Below are 19,972 nucleotides of genomic sequence, written 5' to 3'. Positions count from 1 at the left end.
ATGCAATGTATTCATGCATTTATTTCCAAAGCAAGGTGATTTTGTAAAAATGGGAGAGCTTCTCTCTCTTAAATTTATAGCCTGGAGGTTTATCCAAATGTGTCCAAGTCAGCACAAAGAATCCCTGAATTTTAAGTGTAGTTACATTCTGTGTAAAATAGAGCTTCTTCTATGAGTGGTGCAGCTGGTGGATCTGCAGACTCGCAGTATCAGAGTCCTGGGGTTTGAGTGCTGTCTGTGTGGAGTTGGCACATTCTCCTTGGACTGTGTGGGTTTCATCCAGGTGCTTCGGTTTCCGTACAGATCCCAATGACATGCGGGTTTGCAGGTTACTTGGCCTCTGTAAATTGCCCCGAATGTGTAGGTAGTGGAAGAGAAAGTGGAATAACATAGAACTAAGCTCAGGAAGTGCTAATGGACAGGGAGAAATACTAAGCCAACATCACAGATGCATGAGTTCAGAACCAGCATGTTCCAGAAAGAAGGATAAGGATGGCAAAGTAAGGGATCCCTGGATGACCAAAGAGGTTGTAAATTTAGTCAACAAGAAATAGGAAGTGTATGCAAAGTTTAAGTGGTTGGAATTAGACAAGGCCTTTGAGGAATATAAAGAAAGGAGGAAAGAAATAAGACAGGCAATTAGAAGGGCCAAAAGGGGCCAGGAAATGGATTTGGCGAGTTGGATCAAAGAAAATCCCAAAGCTTTTTATACCTATATTAAACACAGGACAATAACCATGAAGAAGGTCGGACTGCTCAAGGATGGTTAAGCATAAAGGAGGGTGGCTGGGGATGTAGACTAGGTACTAAATGAGTATTTTTAATCTCTTTTCACCAAGGAGAAGAAGATGGAGGACAGTGAGATCTGTGCGGAGAATACTAATATGCCAGGGTAGCTTCAGATTAAGAAGGATGAGGTATTTAGGCTCTTGGAGAGCATTAGGTAGATAAATCCCCAAGACTTGATGTGATTTATCCCAGGTTTTTGAGATGGGCAAGAGAGGAGATTGTTGGAGCGTTGACAAATATATTTGCATCTTCTCTAGCCACAGAGGTCTCAGAGGACTGGAGAGTAGCTAACATTGATTCTTTATTTTCGAAGGGAAGTCAACAGAACCCAGGGAGTTATCGGCTGGTGAGCTTCATGTCAGTGGTAGGGAAACTGTTGTAGAAGACTCTTTGGGATAGGATTTACTTCTATTTGGAAAACAATGGGTTAATTAGGGGCAGTCAGCATGGCTTTGTACATGACAGGTTGTGTCTTACTAACTTGATCGAGGTTTTTGAAGAAGCAACGAAGGTGATCGATGAGTGTAGGGTGGTGGATGTGGTCTGCATAGATTTTAGTTGTAAGGCATTTGATAAAGTCTCCCATAGGCTGATCCAGAACATTAAGATGCACTTCACAGTGCCTTGGTGTATGGATTCGGAGCTGGCTTACTGATACAAGATAGAGGGTTGTGGTGGAAGGTCAAAATTCATGCTGGACGTCTGTGACTAGTGGAGTTCCACATGGATCTATGCTGGGACTGCTACTGTTTATAATATATACAGTGCATTCAGAAAGAATTCAGACTCCTTCACTTTTTCCACATTTTGTTATGTTACAGCCTTATTCTAAAATGGATTAAATATATATTTTTTTTAAGTCATCAATCTACACATAATACCCCACAATAAAAAAGCAAAAATAGGTGTTCAGAAATTTTTGCAAAGTAATTAAAAAGAAATAACTGAAATATCACATTTACATAATGATTCAGACCCTTTACTCAGTACTTTGTTGAGCCACCTTTGGCAGCGATTACAGCCTCAAGTCTTCTTGGGTATGACGCTACAAGCTTGGCACACCTGTATTTGGGTAATTTCTCCCATTCTTCTCTGTAGATCCTCTCAAGCTCTGTCAGGTTGGATGGGGAGCGTCCATGCACAGCTAATTTCAGGTCCCTCCCTAATCGATGTTCGATCGGGCTCAAGTCCGGGCTCTGGCTGGGCCACTCAAGGACATTCACAGACTTGTCATGAAGCCACTCTTGCGGTGCCTTGGCTGTGTGCTTAGGGTTGTTGGCGTTTTGGAAGATGAACCTCCGCCCCAGTCTGAGGTCCTGAACGCTCTGGAGCAGGTTTTCATCAAGGATCCCTCTGTGTTTTGCTCCGTTCATCTTTCCCTCGATCCTGACTAGTCTCCCAGTTCCTGCCGCTGAAAAACATCCCCATAGCATGATGCTGCCACCACCATGTTTTATCGTATAGTATTGGCCAGGTGATGAGCGGTGCCTGGTTTCCTCTAGACATGACGCTTGGCATTGCAGCCAAAGAGTTCAATCTTGGTTTCATCAGACCAGAGAATTTCCTTTAGGTGCCTTTTGGCAAGCTCCAAGCAGGCTGTCATGTGCCATTTACTGAGGAGTGGCTTCCGTCTGGCCACTCTATCATAAAGGCCTGATTGGTGGAGTGCTGCAGATTAGTTGTCCTTCTGGAAGGTTCTCCCATCTCCACAGAGGAACTCGGGAGCTCTGTCAGAGTAACCATCGGGTTCTTGGTCATCTCCCTGACCAAGGCCCTTCTCCCCCGATTGCTCAGTTTGGCCGGGCGGCCAGCACTATGAAGAGTCCTGGTGTTCCAAAGTTCTTCCATTTAAGAATGACGGAGGCCACTGTGCTCTTCGGGACCTGCAATGCTGCAGAAATTGTTTTATACCCTTCCCCAGATCTGTGTTTCGATACAATCCTGTCTCGGAGGTCTAAGTTCAATTTTGTGTGTCATAGCAAAGGGTCTGAATACTTATGTAAATGTGATATTTCAGTTATTTCTTTTTAATTACTTTGCAAAAATGTCTAAACACCTGTTTTAGCTTTTTTATTGTGGGGTATTGTGTGTATATTGATGGTAAAAAAAAAAGAGTTTAATCCATTTTTAAATAAGGCTAAAACGTAACAAAATGTGGAAAAATTGAAGAGGTCTGAATACTTTCTGAATGCATTGTACAAATGACATGAATGGAAACATGTTTGTTTGTAAGTTTAGAGAGGACACCAAGGTTGCCTAGGTCATGGACTGTGATAAAGGGTGTAAAATATGGAGCAGGATATAGATCAGCTACAGAAATGGGTGGGAAATAGCAGATAGAGTTTAATCCAAGCAAGTGTGAGGTGTTGCTTTTAAGGAGGTCAAAGGTCAGGGGAAAATATACAATTAATGGCATGATCCTTAACAACATTGATGTTTAGAAGTATCTTGAGGTCCAAGTCCATAACTCCTTGTAAGTGGCAACACAAGTAGATAGAGTGGTAAAGGTGGCAAATGGTATACTTGATTTCATAGGTCGGGGCATTGAGTATAGGAGCTTTATAGGACATTGGTTAGGCCGCGTTTGGAGTATTGTGTGCAGTTTGGGTCATCCCATTGCAGGATGGATTACCGGAGGCTCTAAAAAGGTACAGAGAATGTTTATCACAATGATGTGTGGGAAGGAACTGCAGATGCTGGTTTAAACCGAAGATAGACAGAAAAAGCTGGAGTAACTCAGTGGGACAGGCACCATTTCTGTAACAAAGGAATAGGTGATGTTTCGGGTCGAGACTCTTCTTCAGACGAGAATCAAGGGAAAGGGGAACGTGAGATATAGACGGTGAAATGGAGAGATGTAGAACAAATGAATGAAAGATATGCAAAAAGTAACAATGATCAAGAAAAGGTGTTCCATTGTTAGCTGTGGGCCTTGTGATAATGAGTTATACTGACAGTGAAATTCAACAGGACAACATTGAAACGAGTACGATGACTAGGGTGTGGGAGGACTGCGAAGAGAGGGGATGCAAGGGTTACTTGAAGTTAAAGAAATCAATATTAATACCGCTGGGTTGTAAGCTGCCCAAGCGAAATATGAGGTGTTGTAGATGAGGCCCTCACACGTGTCTCCTCGGTACTTCGCAACTCCGCTCTTGCTCCCCCCCTCACTGTTTAAGCGTGCTTCTCATAGAGTGAGCGCAAGGAGCTCCATGCAAACATACTGCTGAATAGTAAGTAAGTAAGTAAGTTTATTGGCCAAGTATTCACATACAAGGAATTTGCCTTGGTGCTCCGCCCACAAGTAACATGACATACAGTGACAGTTACGAATGACTCTGAAAACACTAAACATTAATAATAAGATGAATCTTTGTAGGGTTTTCACAGATGACACAAACAAACAAATACAAAACAGCAAGGAGCAGTACACCGGGGCCGCCATCATAGGCGCAAGCAGCAGCAACACTGTAAGCAGCTACACAATGATTTGAGCAATAGGAACAATGATTTGATTCTATGTAGGGAGACTATAGAAATGTGAATTTGCATCCACCATTGTTTTCAAAGCCAATCCCATCATTAGGACATCTTAAGAACATGGACGCAGCAGATGCCTTCTTTAGTGTGAAGGCACATTTCGAATGCCTGCCTGCATTATGCAATTCTGTTAATTGTATCGAAGAAATCAGAATTCGAGTCAATAAAAAGTATGTAACAGCTGTGCAAAATATTGCTTAGACCACATCAGGAGCATCTTGAGCATTTCTGAATACCATACTTTAGGAAGGATTGACGGTCCTTCCTAAGGTTTACAAGTTTACCAAATTGATGCCAGAATTATGTTCTATCGAATTATGTTCTATTGAATCGAATTGAATACTTATTGTCACGTGTGACAAGTCACAGTGAAATTCTTTGGTTGCATACCCAAGGTATGCAAATAGTCACTCATAAAGGGTACTTACAAAGTTACAAAGTACCTCCCGTGCCAGGTCCTCCTGTGTTCTCCACGCTCCCCCTCCTCAAGGCGGGACCTCCATTGTCCATTGTTTTTCCCCCTCCCTCACAGCTGTTCCCTCACGCCAGGCCCTCCTATGTCCTGTGTTCTAATTCCAAGGATTGACTTGCAGCCCTGAAGATTAAGAGTGTAATGGTCAGAGTTTTCTGGATATAAAAGGACAACGGATAAGGTAGAGAGAGAGGAGTTATTTCTGCTGCTTGGGGTATGTGAGATCAGAAGGTTTGGCTCATGAATAAACATAGCACTTCCACAAATAAAGTCAGGAAACATTACTCATGCAAGAAGTGGTGGAAATGTTGAACTCTCCTTGGCAAATATGGCAAATGTGTATACACGGAACGAGCTGCCTGAAGAGGTAGTTCAGGCTGGCACTATAGCAACATTTAAAAGACACAGGGACAGGTACATGAATGGGTCAGGTTAGGTGGGATATGGGGCAAATGTAGGCAAATGGGACTAGTGTAGATGGACATCTTGGTCAGCATGGGCGAATTGGGGATTTTTCTGTGCTCTATGACTCTAAATGTCACTGGGTGCTGTGCCAGCTATATTTAATCCGGGACTTCAAATCAGATTTTCTTGACCAAAAGACATAGGCTATATGGAGTAGACATAGATGCTGCCTCACCCGCTGAGTTTCTCCAGCATTTTTGTCTACCTTCGGTTATCCAGCATCTGCAGTTCCTTCTTAAACACAGGCTATATGGAGTAGGTCACATAGCAGATGTAATCTTGTTGAAGGGTGAAATAAGTTTGAAGTTCCTAACTACCAATGTCTCTATAAATGGTTCAGTGCCACTATTATAGTAGCAGGCTGTTAATCACAATGGGGGAAAGTAATTAATTTTTTTGTAGAACTTTTACATCAAGCTCTGTGCGATCCATAGCAGAGGTATAATAGACTGGATCATCCTGAGTCAGGATGCAGACTCACCACTTGATGATCTGCTTTGTTGTGGCAACAGAGTTCATTGGAGACTGATCAATGACAATCCACATGGGTCTAACGGGAGTGAGTAGGCAGAGTATCCTGGGCCATGACATTGGAGTGCTCTGTTGGCCTTTGACATCACATTGCGTGTAATGGAATTTTGAATGTTTTTGAGATATTTCTAATTGACAAGTGATATATAAAAACTCTTTATTAATTAATCTAAAAAATAATTAAAGTAAAAGTAAAGATAATTTAAACCCGTTAAAGCACATTAAAAAAATTAAAATAATGAGTTAACCACTTCCCTGCACCTACCTTTCACCATGGCCTCCTCTTGCTCTTCCCATGGGATTGCCATTTCAACCTCAACCCTCACTGATGTAATGCAGAAGGCCAAATGTACTGCATCTCTCTTCAGGAAGATATTGTTTTGTCCTTTTGGCACAACGATGTGCCCTTTTGTGCTGACATTTGATCTTCAGCATGCCTCAGACGCCACATAGGGCCACGTTTGTGCAGATGTCTGACACATCCCTGGGCATGAACGGCTGAAAGCCAGAGGCACCATATCCAGCTGCCAGGCATCAGTCACGTGATGCAGCCCACACTATTAATCTGAAACGTTGGTGCCTTTTTTCAGTTATTTAATGATAGCCTAGTGTTGCTTGTAGCATTTGATTGCTGATAGTGAAATTGGTAAATAGAATATAATTATAAAGCTAAGGGAATACTTTGTGCCCTGTGTTTCACATGTGGGCTTGATTGCTTTGCTTACAGTTCTGCCTTTTCTCTGTTGCAAGCTTCTCATTATTACAAGTACAAGCAGCAGTTCATTTTTCCAGGTAAGTGATCTTTAACTTGGCACCATTCCTTTTCACACCACGTCATTGTTAAATTTGTACATTTTAATAGTTATCATGCAAAAGCTGTCATAGTTTTACATTTGTAAGGTGCTTTTTCCTTTTAATAATTGACATTTGGAAATGTTTAATGAACTAAACTGTGTGTATATGATAATTTAACAGTCAAGATCCTTTGATAAATATTTGACTAGGGCATAAATAAAATTATACTTTCTATTTGATTTTCCCAAGATTAAGGTATCTCTTTTAATATGTGCCATGTGCTTCATTTGAGGCCCTTCAGAGAGTTGGTAGACTTTATTTGATGTAGAAATTATGATTATCTTTTTAATTATCTGCTGGTAATTTCTGTTTTATAACCCAATATCTTGTTCCTAGACGTCACACCTGAGACACAAAATCGAACTCCACAAGTTGTCCTTCATCCTGTCAACTCTGATCCCACGTAAGAGATTTTGCGATTAGCAAATTAGACCTGATTTGCGGTGAAGCCTGTGAATATTATGCATTGTTTACATTCTGCTGGAATACAGCTGGTTCTGCAAAGGAGTGTCATGTTGAAATTTTGCATTGCATTGTGCGAGAGTTATGCATTACTTTCCCCATGATCAATTTTCATTCTTTCCAGGCCACCAGAGTGAAGACCCCAAGTACAAACTAAGGTTCATAAGGTTCATTTATTGTCACATGCACCAATTGGTGTAGTGAAATTCACTGGCCAGGTCAGTCATACAATTTAAAAAAGCAACAGACTCAAAAACACATTTTAACATAAACATCCATCACAGTGACTCCTACACATTCATCACTGTGATGGAAGGCGATGCCTCGAGCCACCTGTAGACGGGACAATCTTGACTCCCCTAGCCGGTGGCGTTCGGGCCCTCCGCGTCGAGGCGTTCAGCTCCCGCATCGGGGGGATGTCAGCTCCCCCGAGCCGGGCGATCAAACCTTGCGTCAGAGCTGGACGAACCTTCTGCGGCGTTGGAGCTCCCGACTAGCCTCTCCCGAGACTGTGAGCCCTTGATGGTAAGTCCGCAGGCCACGGTGGGAGCTTTCCCAGGCAAAGGATCCGCTCCAATGGTAAGTCCTGTGGTAAGTCCAGCGGTGGAGCTCACGACAGTCCGAGGCGGCTTCCCGCTCCAGCTATGGTAGGCCGCAGAGCCCGGAGAATGTGATCCGAAAAATGATCACATCTCCGGGTTTCCTCCGACACCCCCCCCCCCCCCCCCTTCCCCCACATAAAACAAACAGAAGAACATTAAAACAAACTTTAAACAAATGCTACAAATAACAAAAAGGATGAAAAAAATGAACAGACTGCCGGCAGGGCTGCCATCTCCCTCCTCCAGCCTAAACTCAATGTCCAAACTAAATGTTTCCAACATATGAATGTATTTAGAATAAAGCTGGTCCCAGATTAATTTTACACATTTTATAACTATGTTTCCTGAAGTCTATCTATTTTACAGGCGACATCCCTTATCTTACGAAAAGAGAAATATGTTTCAGACATGTACAAAAAATTAAACCCACAGGGCAAACGTGTTATTTTAACAGATGAACAAATGAGGTTGATTCTTAAATAACCGCTGAAATGGTCTGGTAAGCTGTTCGGTTGTATCATATCCATTGCATTTGAACAAACACCACTGTATAGACAGCTTGATACTGAGCTATGCAGCAAATTTAGACATGGCGAAGTCACTCCCAGCTCAGATAACCCAACAAAAGCCTCCTTACAAACATCTGGGGACTGAATTGGATTGAATTTAATTGAATCTCCTTTATTGTCATTCAAACATTAAGCTTGAACGAAATTGTGTACCTTGCAGTCATGACAGAAAAAAGCAACTAAACACACAATGAACACAATTTAACACAAACATCCATCACAGTGAATCTCCAGGCACATCCTCACTGTGATGGAAGGCAAAAAGTCTTATCTCTTCCTTCCTTGTTCTCCCGCTGCGTCGAGGGAATCGAGGCTCTCGATGTTCAAGCCCCCGCCGGGTGATGGTAAATCCCGCGGCCGATTTTAAGCTCCGCGAACGGGCCGATTCAAACTCTGCGACTCGGTGCGGATGAAGCCGCTACCCTCCAGTCCAGCGGACGAAGCTGCTGTTGCGGGGGCTCCCGAAAATCGGTCACCAACCAGGGACCTGCGAGCTCCTGATGTTACCGTCCACAGGGCCCACGGCCGAAGCCTCCGAAGCACCGAAGTTAGGTCGCAGCCACTCCGCCACCACAGTCTCTGAAGTCAGCCAGCTCCGCGATGATGAGTGCACAGGCTCTGCCTCCGGGAGACCCCAAGGTTGATTCCAGTTGGATGCCGCCAGCTCCACGATATTAGGCCTCAGCGGAGACGGAGACAAGGAAAAGGTTGCATCCCCGTTGAAGAAAGAGATTTTAAAAAGTTTCCCCCACCCCCCACATATACACAATTAAAAATAAACTAAACTGGTGCCCAAACTGGGAGGTCTGTCCCACAGAACAGTCATGTGCCAGTTGAACCTATTCAAATTCACAGTCATACTTTACAGATAACCTGCTAGACTTTTCCCTCATTAGCCATCTCAATCCCTGAATTTGTCCCGTCACACTAGAACTAACAGAGGATTTACAGCCATGTGGGAGTAACTACTTAATGTTGATTCCTCCAGTGTAAACAAGAGTATGAAAATTCCTCCTAATCATTGACCATTGTCATCTGTAAGAAGGAACTGCAGATGCTGATTTACACCCGAACTTGGACACAAAATGTTGGAGTAATTCAGCGGGACAGGCAGCATCTCTGGAGAGAAGGAATGGGTGACGTTTCGGGTCAAGACCCTTTTTAAGAGTATGAAAAATGGTCTCGACTTGAAATGTCACCCATTCGTTTTCTCCAGAGATGCTACCTATCCCACTGAGTTACTCCAGCATTTTGCGTCTACCCATTGTCATCTCTCAGCTGATAAATGTGTGCTTCACCTCATATTGGAAGAAGAAAATTTCCCAGCCATGACATGTTCACAACAACAAGGAGAAATTCAGAGTTGCTAATCAAACAACCAATTCTTAATTATCAGCAACTGATTAAAGGTGTCTTTGACAGTGTTATCAAGTGGCATTTTTCCATCAACAAATTGCACGCCCAGGCCTATCTTTGGAACCACTCAGCTCCAGAAATCATCGCAGTCTTGATCCCAACATGAATCTAGGAATTGAATTCCATCAATGAAGTAAGAGTAGCTTCGCCTCAAATCAAGGCAACATTTATGTGGCATCAGGGAGTGCTGGTAAAGCTGAAGCATTAGGTGTTGACGTGAAACACTCCAATAGTTGCCATTCTTTGCTGTTAATCACTGCATCCAACACCCAGAACATTCTTTCCTTCCATCAATGTCACACAGCCCTATTGGCAGTGTATGTCATCCGCAAAATGTATTGCACTTAATCAGCTAGGCCGCCCAAGAGCGCCTCCTTTCCCTATTATCCCAGAGTCTGAAGAAGGGTCTTGACCCAAAACATCCATTCCTTCTCTCCAGAGATGCTGCCTGTCTGGCTGAGCTACCCCGGCATTTTGTGTCTATCATTCTGCCAGGATTTGTACTCTCCACCCCTCTTGTAACCATCCATCAATGTGTCAACTGTTTTGGTCATCCGTAGTGCCAGAATCTGCAGCATGCATACACCACTCACAGCACATCTAATTGAACCTATGTCCACTGAAATCTGCTGCTTTGTCCATATGATGAACTCACTGTGCAACATAATTTCTAGAACATAATCATTGCAGTGTTATTAGTGCATACACAGATACTACTATACTACACAAAAAGCTGGAGTAACACAATGGCAACATCTCTGGAGAGAAGGAATGGGTGACGTTTTAGGTTGAGACCCTTCTTCAGACCCGAAAGGTCACCCATTCCTTCTCTCCAGAGATGCTGCCTGTTCTACTGAGTTACTCCAGCTTTTTGTGTCTATCTTCTGTTTAAACCAGCATCTGCAATGCCTTCCTACACGGTGTACTACTATACTACTACTTCCAAAAAAAGCTAAATGGAAGCAAAATATTTCCAATACAAGGAAAAATGTTTGCTTGACATAAACTTTAGGAATTAAAATAAACAGAGAATATGCTAGAGAGGGAGGTCTGATCCATAACTAACTCACATTTATATTTTGCAGATCCAATAGAATATAATAAATAGCAGACAATGCCGCTAGAGTATAAAAACAAAATATTTCAACAAATGACATAATATTTAGAGGTCTTTCATTTAATGTTAAATATAAGGTTATGTTCCCACTTACCAGAATGATTCCAGGTCATAAACAATTATATTCATTATTAATGATCATGTTGATCAGCAATGATAATCTGGGGACAGGCACCTCAACTTAGGCACACGTAGAGCAAGTAACCCTGTGTTTGGGGCCTGCTGCCTGCTGCTTACATAATGCATGCTTGTGGATGACACTATTGTACGGCCTCCTTGCCTCATGTACACAGAGCATCAAGCATTAATTTCCCAAACTCTGCTAAAAGCACACATCGGTGATTTTGGATGAAAACCATTTGTGTGGTCTATTGAAAGGCTGGGTTGCGCAATAGAACTTCATGTCCATTTTCTTGTATCTTGTCTCCACTTTAGATGAATGAAATGCCAGTAAGGTCAGGATAGCCAAACAGAGCAGTTGACAGTGAGACTTGATTACCCGATTAATGTGTTGATTCTCACCCCTGTTGTGCATGCATGCCTCCAGAACCAGAGATCTGCACATCTTACACCAACTGCCATTAGCTGTGAGATTGTTAATTATGTTGCCAGTACTTATTAGTAATCTAACACGAGCCACACATCTGTTATATTTAGTATAACAGAGAGAACAACAGGCAAAGATGAAAAAACTTCAGTTTTATTCTCAACAGTTATGAGCTTTTTTTTAACTTCTGTGATTAAGTATTTATCTGAGAATCCATTTGACCCAGTGAGCAAGGTGTCCACGGTAGGTTACTTTGTACTTTATATCCTTGTTGGATGGATGGGAGGATTTGAGGAAGGACATTCCTCAAATTTGAGGAAGGACACTCTTGCTCTTGAGGGAGTGCAGCGTCAGTTTACAAGGTTAATTTCCGGGATGGCGGTGTAAATATGTTCCTCAAGCTTACCCCCCTAATCTAGTTCAGTAAAACACTGACTCAAGCACTGGACCAACTAATCTTTATTTTTAGAACAAACACAAATACAATACCTAACCACAGGGTTCGATCCGTGTCTCTGCCTGGCCAAGCCCTTCAGCCTCGTGCAAGCAGACACCGCCCAAAAGGTCACGCTGTCCCAAGCGCCCTTCCAGAAGATCGACACCGATCTAAATGGGGGCTACCTTTTATAGGTCCACGAACCTTGAGGGGCCGAACTACATAGAGGTGGTTCCCCTCACAATCCAATCATACATATCAATTACATCAATACACTATTGACAGTTCCCCAACCTGATTACAGATAGTCTTAAACAATGTTTCTTACAGAAGCTTCTGGAAGGAAGTCAGGTTAACTGAATAATGCAACATTTACCCTGGAACACAAATAATTCTGCCAGGGCTTAACAGTCTGGCCAATCAACAACAGCAGGGTAACTGTCTTGCAACATTATTTACATTATTTACAATTTCTTTGCAGCAATCCAATTATAGCAATGCATTTAAGTTTATTTGCAGAGTTGTAATACATATTATCAATTAAGAGGAAATAAAGAGAACACCTGGATCTTTCACCATCCTGCATATCAATCTGAGGCTCAGACTGGTCGGCGCCATCCGCAGCCTGTAATTTTCCACTGACAAAGGTTAAGCAATTCTGACAAATGCAGGGATTCTCCATTTTATAGTGTCTTTAAATTGGTCAATATTAACAGCAGGACTGTCATGCTGAGAGAATGGAGCGGCTGGGCTTGTATACTCTGGAGTTTAGAAGGATGAGAGGGTATCTTATCGAAACACATAAGATTATTAAGGGTTTGGACACGCTAGAGGCAGGAAACATGTTCCCAATGTTGGGGGAGTCCAGAACCAGGGGCCACAGTTTAAGAATAAGGGGTAAGCCATTTAGAATGGAGACGAGGAAGCACTTTTTCTCACAGAGAGTTGTGAGTCTGTGGAATTCTCTGCTTCAGAGGGCAGTGGAGGCCAGTTCTCTGGATACTTTCAAGAGAGAGCTAGATATGGCTCTTAAAGATAGCGGAGTCAGGGGATATGGGGAGAAGGCAGGAACGGGGTACTGATTGGGGATGATCACAATGAATGGCGGTGCTGGCTCGAAATGCCGAATGGCCTACTCCTGCACCTATTGTCTATTGTCTATTGAGGCTATGTCTCTGAATGGCACCCACATTATTATATTTTTTATTATTTCCCATTTAATGACTGTGCAGTTGTCTCCTACTTTCCAAGTATTTCTCAGGTTATATATAAAATTGCCCTATCATTTCATTTATATTTACTGTCCTCGATACAATGCCCATTGAACATATGTTAAATAGTGTGACTGCAGCTATTGTTCAGATTTATATTTGTGGGAGAATTGGTCAAAGGCCAGCTCCAACCTTCTCATATTCTGGAGCTCACCATTGATCCACAGCCCCTGCCTTACACAGGTTGGGGCCAACAAAATCCAACGGATGAGTATAATATATGTGCAGACACCACATTTAAATCAATGTTTTGTCTAAAAATATTTTGGAATTAACTATGAGATGAACATGAAATATCAATTAGCATTCTAATGCAATGATATGTGCAAAATAGGTGTATATTGAAAGTACAGCCTCTCAGCAATTCTGAGCACATTTTTATTCATTAAAATTAATGATTAGAACATACCCCATTCCTGTCTTGTACATATATTCCAAAACAGCTAATTTGCTAACTTTAGGCTGTGCATGCCTTACGCAAGAAGAAGAAGCTAATCTTGTCCCAGTATAATCTCTCTCAGTTACAAATGTTCTTGTTTAAATTGTTGTTTTAATTTGTGTGCCCTTTGTTCAAACAGTTAGACTGTGCTAAAGCATAATTGTCTGTTTCCTCACTAGTGGAGGAAACCCAACACTTCGAGTGGAAGTGAATGAGCCCACTTCAGAGGTAAGTTCAACATAATTAAATATGTTTAACTATCTTCTTACAGCTAATACCTTAATTTATTAAATTTAGCAATAGAAATGAAGAAACATTACCAATTTATTAAGAGATTTAATTTGAGAATGTGTCAATCAACCAAATAAATCTCGGATGCTAAGCCTTGACTTACCCATCGCCTGGCATTAACTTGCTTATTTTAAAATGGTGTGTAGGAAGAATTTATCCCTGCACAATTAAATATAGGTGGCACAGTGGTGCAGCAATAGAGTTGCTGCCTTACAGTGCCAGAAACCCGGGTTCGATTCTGACTAAGGGTGTTGTCCGTACAGAGTTTGTACGTTCTTCCTGTGACTGTGTATGTTTTCTCCGGGTGCTCCAGTTTCCTCCCACATTCTAAAGATGTGCAGGCTTGTAGGTTAATTGTCCCTAGTGTACAGCTGATTGCTGGTCAGCATGGACTTGGTGGACTGAAGGGCCTGTTTCCACGCTGTATCTCTGAACTAAACTATATTCGTAAGCATCTTATTATCCATTCCATTAAAGTTGGCAAAGCTGAATATAGGCTAACCACTTGTTTTGTATTATCACCTCCGAATTATGCACCATTTCAAACTCTTTGTCTTGTGTTGTGTAATATACTGTAACTGGAACCGTCATTGATGATAAAAGTGTACAATAACAGGCTAAAGCCTTCAGCAGAAAGTGGGCCATTCCCCGCTCAATACCATAAAAACTCTTAAAAGTCATCTGATGAATTAAAAAGCTATGCATATCAATTCTTCTAAAGCGTTTATTCATAATTAGCCCTGTAAACCTTGCTGCAAATTACACATATTGGAGATAATAGTGAGAAAGGCAAGAGGCTTGACTGTATTGCTCTCCTCCTAACCCTTTGTACTTATATGGCTTGCCAATACTCGCTGTGGGAGACGTGGAAACATTGCACCTGAATGAGATATTGGAGAGCTGCCATCACATCAGAAGCATACTCCAGCATTAGTCAACACATTTAGAAAGAAGAGGTAAATGAAACGGTATCATGAAAGAAGTGCATCATTTCCTATCTCACTTCACAGCTAATTGCAGGAAGAATTTATTCCAGGCAAATTTCTTGCTGTGCATTGACTCAAACCCAAATTTTCAATTCACTCTTCCTTTACCCATCTGTACAAAAAATCTTAATTTTCTGTTGAGATAAAAATTGTGTCACCATTCAAGATTATTTATACATCATTTTTTTGTAAGGTATTTCAAGGGATGAAAGAAAACATTTTTTTTTCAACCGTTGCGAGGGTGTGGAATTAATTTTCTGTTGAGATACAAATTGTGTCAGCATACAATTGTTGTGCAACACCCTCAAAACAATTTGTTGAGGAAAATAATGTTACTTTCATCCTTTGAAATACCTTACAACTAGATCCTTAGCTGTAGTGCCTCTCAGCTTATGGCAGCAGACTTCTTAAATAAATCCTTATTTAACGTACCTCTTTATAATGGAGTTATACTGCTGCCCCCCCCCCCCCCCCCATCCCTGACTCGCAACGCATCCCCTGCCATTTACAGCACCAGCCACTCGTACCGTCGCCTGCTGCTTGCAGCACCACACCCAGCTCACACCGCCTGCCTGGCCAGAAATAGTGATCGATTGTCGGTGTAGACTCTGCGGACTGAAGAGCCAGTTTCCATGTTTTATCTTTAAATAAATTTTAAAGCAAAATCATCATCCAACTCGTTATGGTGAAGATGCTTCATTCATTTAAAACAAAGATGCAAGGAAGCCTTAAAAAAACAGAAAAAGCAATGTGGCCAACATTATAAAATGTTCAATCAATGCTTCAATAACGTTACTCATATGTAAATGTCCATAATGTTCTGGGTTTGCCTGTTTAGAGCAACTGATCATGACAACCATGGAGAGAGCAGACAAGGTTCTCAATGAGCAAAACCATAAGATGTTTGAAACTTTCTCTCCATATCTTGACATCTCTCCATCTCAGGCAATAGGTTAACTACAGCACTCATGATACGGTCTCCTCTCAGATTGGTTGACTGCTTTCCAAACTCTCCCCATTCAGCCCACGAGCTACCCTGAGCCTGTTCTCTATCCTGCTCCCAATCTGACCTCTCGAACTTTAGTCTCCAGATTTGTTTCAACAATACCCAGCATAAGATTAAGAAAATACAAGTCTTTGGACCTGGCACAGTAAAACCCTTGGGACTTAACATTGAGTTTAACAATTACTGCTAATCCTCAAAATAGCTCAAGTGATAATGACACATCGCTCCCAGATGAACTCAATGCTTCCTATGGTTGCTTTGAAAGGGAGAACAGCAATGTACCATCCCAAGCCCCCACTGTAGCTGATGGCACTGTGATCTCAGTTACAAAGTTCGACATCAGTCGATCCTTCATGAAGGTGAACCCTCGCAGAGCATTCAGCCCTGATGATGTACCTGGCTGTGTGCTGAAAACCTGAATGGACCAATTGGCTGGAATTTTCATTACCATCTTAAATTATTCACTACTACATAATACCAGTACTCTAGAAGAATAAGGTGACATGCACATCCTTTGTGATGAAGTGCTTCGAGAGATGATTAATATGCATACCAACTCCTGCTTGAGTAAGTATTTGGGCCACTGCAACAGATCAACAGCAGATGCGATCTCACCGGCTCTCCACTCTACACTGAACCACTGGGACAACAAGAACCTGTACATAAGGCTGTTGTTTATCGACTACATCAACTTATCATCAAACTACAGGACTCTGCTCCTAGGCATCTCAAATCTGCATTCTCAGTCGCTGCTCTGCACACTCTGTCCATGACTGCGTAGCCAGGCACAGTACCAATATTTTACCACCATTATTGGACAATTAACAGGTAGTGATGAGTCAGAGTACAGGAGGGAGATTAATAATCTGGTTGATTGGTGCTAGAACAACAATCGTGTTCTCAATGTTCACAAGACCAGGATCTAATTGTTGACCACAGGAAGTGAAAGCCAAGGTTCATGAACCCATCTTCAATTGTGGGAGAACAGTGGAGAGAGAGTCAACAGCTTCAGGTTTCTGGCTGTGCACATCCTGCACCCAGCACATTGTTGACTTACATTTTAGTCCTCGCACTACTTTTGGGTCCTCAACAATTTCCACCTCACCACTTCAACCCCATCCCAGGCAAAATAATCGGCAGCCTTTAACCTGAGTATGACCTCAGGACACATAGTTCCATAAGGTCAACACCCCACCCCGAATCGCCTCCTTGCTGAACAATGCCCGAAGATACTTCACAAATTCCCACCACTGCACCATTCCGATCCCGAGCTGAAAAGCTCCATCTCATCACCCATCTCCAGCCTTTCTCTCCCATGCTCACAACTCTCCACCTGTTGCACTGCATGGAGGAAAGAATTGGTGCACACTAAATGTATATCCAGCGTATATCCAGAGATCCAGCGTGGACCAGAGAGTTGCTAAATACGTTTTTAAAAGAACATGTTACATATGCTACGTGATTGATTATTGCTTCGGCAAACTGCTGACAAATTTGCACTAAAATAAATTGTATGTGTTGGGGAGTCTAGGATTATGAGAGCTAAGTCTAAAAATGAAAACTAAGGATTTCACGAGTGAAGTCAGGTTACATAAAAATATTACAGAAGTTTCAAATTCACCAGTAAATGACAACTGGTGCACAAGCAATTGTTCATTTTAAATCTGAGTTCGATAGAATTTTGTATAATAAAGATGTATGGAAAGATGAATGCAGTTGGCCAAAATTTTACTGATTGGCAGAACAAGATCATGGGCCTGATGCTGATCAGATTTACAGAACAAGATTGGCAGAACAAGATCATGGGCCTGATGCTGATCAGATTTACTTGTCTGTGACAGTTACTGCTGATTGAGGCTAAAACTGACCATTTATTTTGGCCAGGCCCCAAACAATTGGACCTACCATGGAGGGACTGTGCATGTCCTTCCATACTTTTGTGCAGCCAGGAAAAGTGAACGGTTCTTGGGAGTCAGTTCTAGGCCTGCCCCCAGATCCAGTTAAATCTGGAGTGCAGGAGGATAGGAACAGAAGCAGGCTATTTACTTCATGTATTCAAGAGAGAGTTAGATATAACTCTTAGGGCTAATGGAATCAAGGGATATGGGTAGAAAGTAGGAACGGGATACAGATTTTGGACGATCAGCCATGATCATATTGAATGGTGGTGCTGGCTTGAAGGGCCGAATTTTCTATGTTTCTATTCATGTACTAATGATAAAACATTGTACCTCATAAAAATCCCAAATATAAATCTTTTGGGTTTCTCATTATCCTGCACCTATTGTCTATGTTTCTATGTTTTTATGTTTCATTGAGCTTCTTTGTTATATATTGTATTAAATCGTAAAATCTTATTTTCAATTTGAAATGAGAAACTAGCTGTCAATGTTAGAACTGGTTAAAAACTTTAAAAATGCAGTAGGGAAATGTTTAATTGTTAATCATGAATATTGAAATATTGTGTATTACAGTTATGTTAGATGTTTTCCCTGGAATCTAAGCTTCATAAAAATCATTTTGTTTTCTCAGAATGAAGATGCAAATGATGCTTCTAAGTCAGATGGTTCGGAAGATGACTTTGAGGAAATGAATCTATCATTATTGTCTGCACGGAATTTTCCACGGAAAGCAAGTCAGACCAGCATTTTCCTCCAGGAATGGGATATCCCATTTGAGCAGCTGGAAATTGGAGAACTCATAGGCAAAGGACGCTTTGGCAAAGTCTACCATGGTCGTTGGCATGGAGAGGTAGCAATCCGTTTGATTGATATTGAAAGAGACAATGAGGACCATCTAAAACTTTTCAAAAGGAAAGTAATGGCATATAGACAAACCCGACATGAGAACGTGGTGCTGTTTATGGGAGCCTGTATGAGTCCCCCTCATTTAGCTATTATCACCAGGTAAGTGTCCGTTTAATGTCATTTAGTTGTGGGTTAGATTAAAAAGTACAAATGTCCTGCTCTGAAAGATATTGTATTGCTGTAACAAAATAAGATGACAAAATTTGGAGGTACAATACATTCAACTTTTTCATTTGCAACATAAGGTATAATAAACATGGCATGAATCGCCATAATGTTATTGTCTCCAATTTCCTTGAGACATATCAGACTGGTGTACATAGATGGTTATCTGTTATCAGTCCTGGCTATCATGGATTCTCAATGTTAAGCTTGACATTTAATAAGGTTGAAGAACCGGTCATAAATGTTCCCTTTTTATTTAATTTTTGCCCCATTCAATTATAACGGGAATTAAGATTAGATCATACTTTATGTAAATGATCTGACTAAATATTTTTACAGATACTATTAACCTGGAAATAGTTGTGGTTAAGTTAGTTATTTAAGAAAAGCAAGAATATCATTCTGGCAATCAGATCTGCATTGAAATGGAGCGGACGTTACTTCTTAAATGATATTTACTGAGTGATAGATGTTTCATGTGGTTAAGAGTTGGATCTGTAAGAATTGGTGGGAGTTAAGGTTATATGTCAATGCAATGGTGGGCACTGTGGTAGAAGTAACATTGCAGCAATCGCATTGTCAAATGGAGTGAAATCTAAAGGTAGGTGATCCACTTGAACTTCTCATCATATCATTGAAACATAAAGCAAAATCGAAGTGAACTTTCTAGCAGCATTCAAACAATATGTGGAATATTTATAATATTGGGGGAAGCAGCTGGTATTGGTTTATTATGTGCATTGGTTTACTTTGTTTTGCATGTAATCCAGTCAAATCATGCCATGAGTACAATCAAGCCATACACAAGTTCAATGGGTAGTGCAAAGAGAAGAGTAACCAGTACAGAATATAGCGTTACAGCTCCAGAGAAAGTGCAGATAGAAAAGGTGCAGGGGCCACATAGGGCAGGTTGGGAGCTGCACCCTCAACATACAGTATGAGATGCCCATTCAGTAGTCTGATAGTAGCCATGAAGAAGCTGTTTCTGATTCTAGTATTTGTGCTTTCAAGATTTTGTATCTTCGCCCCAATGTTAGAGGGAAGAAGAGGGAATGACTGGGGTCTAAGTGGTCTTTGATGATGTTGGCTGCTTTCCCACAGCTATATGAAGTGTAACTGGAGTCAGGTGGGGGATGTGGGCAGGGGAGTGGGGCTGTATGCTCATCTCTCTGCAATTACATGGAATTGGAGACTGTCTCCAGATTC

At 41.6% G+C, this 19,972-nt stretch overlaps 1 protein-coding gene across 1 annotated transcript in view; it reads left to right on the top strand.

The window, feature by feature from the left end:
* ksr2 (kinase suppressor of ras 2) overlaps positions 1–19,972 on the top strand; it is a 393,381-nt gene that overhangs the window by 315,423 nt on the left and 57,986 nt on the right. The window contains exons 11-14 of the mRNA XM_033043111.1: positions 6,525–6,589; positions 6,989–7,055; positions 13,691–13,739; positions 18,327–18,700. Of these exons, the coding sequence (XP_032899002.1) occupies positions 6,525–6,589; positions 6,989–7,055; positions 13,691–13,739; positions 18,327–18,700 (555 nt within the window). The remainder of the gene's footprint in view (positions 1–6,524; positions 6,590–6,988; positions 7,056–13,690; positions 13,740–18,326; positions 18,701–19,972) is intronic.

Source organism: Amblyraja radiata, chromosome 25, assembly GCF_010909765.2.
Source record: "Amblyraja radiata isolate CabotCenter1 chromosome 25, sAmbRad1.1.pri, whole genome shotgun sequence".
In the NCBI taxonomy this organism is placed as follows: domain Eukaryota; kingdom Metazoa; phylum Chordata; class Chondrichthyes; order Rajiformes; family Rajidae; genus Amblyraja; species Amblyraja radiata.
This window is presented reverse-complemented; position numbering and strand designations above follow the sequence as displayed.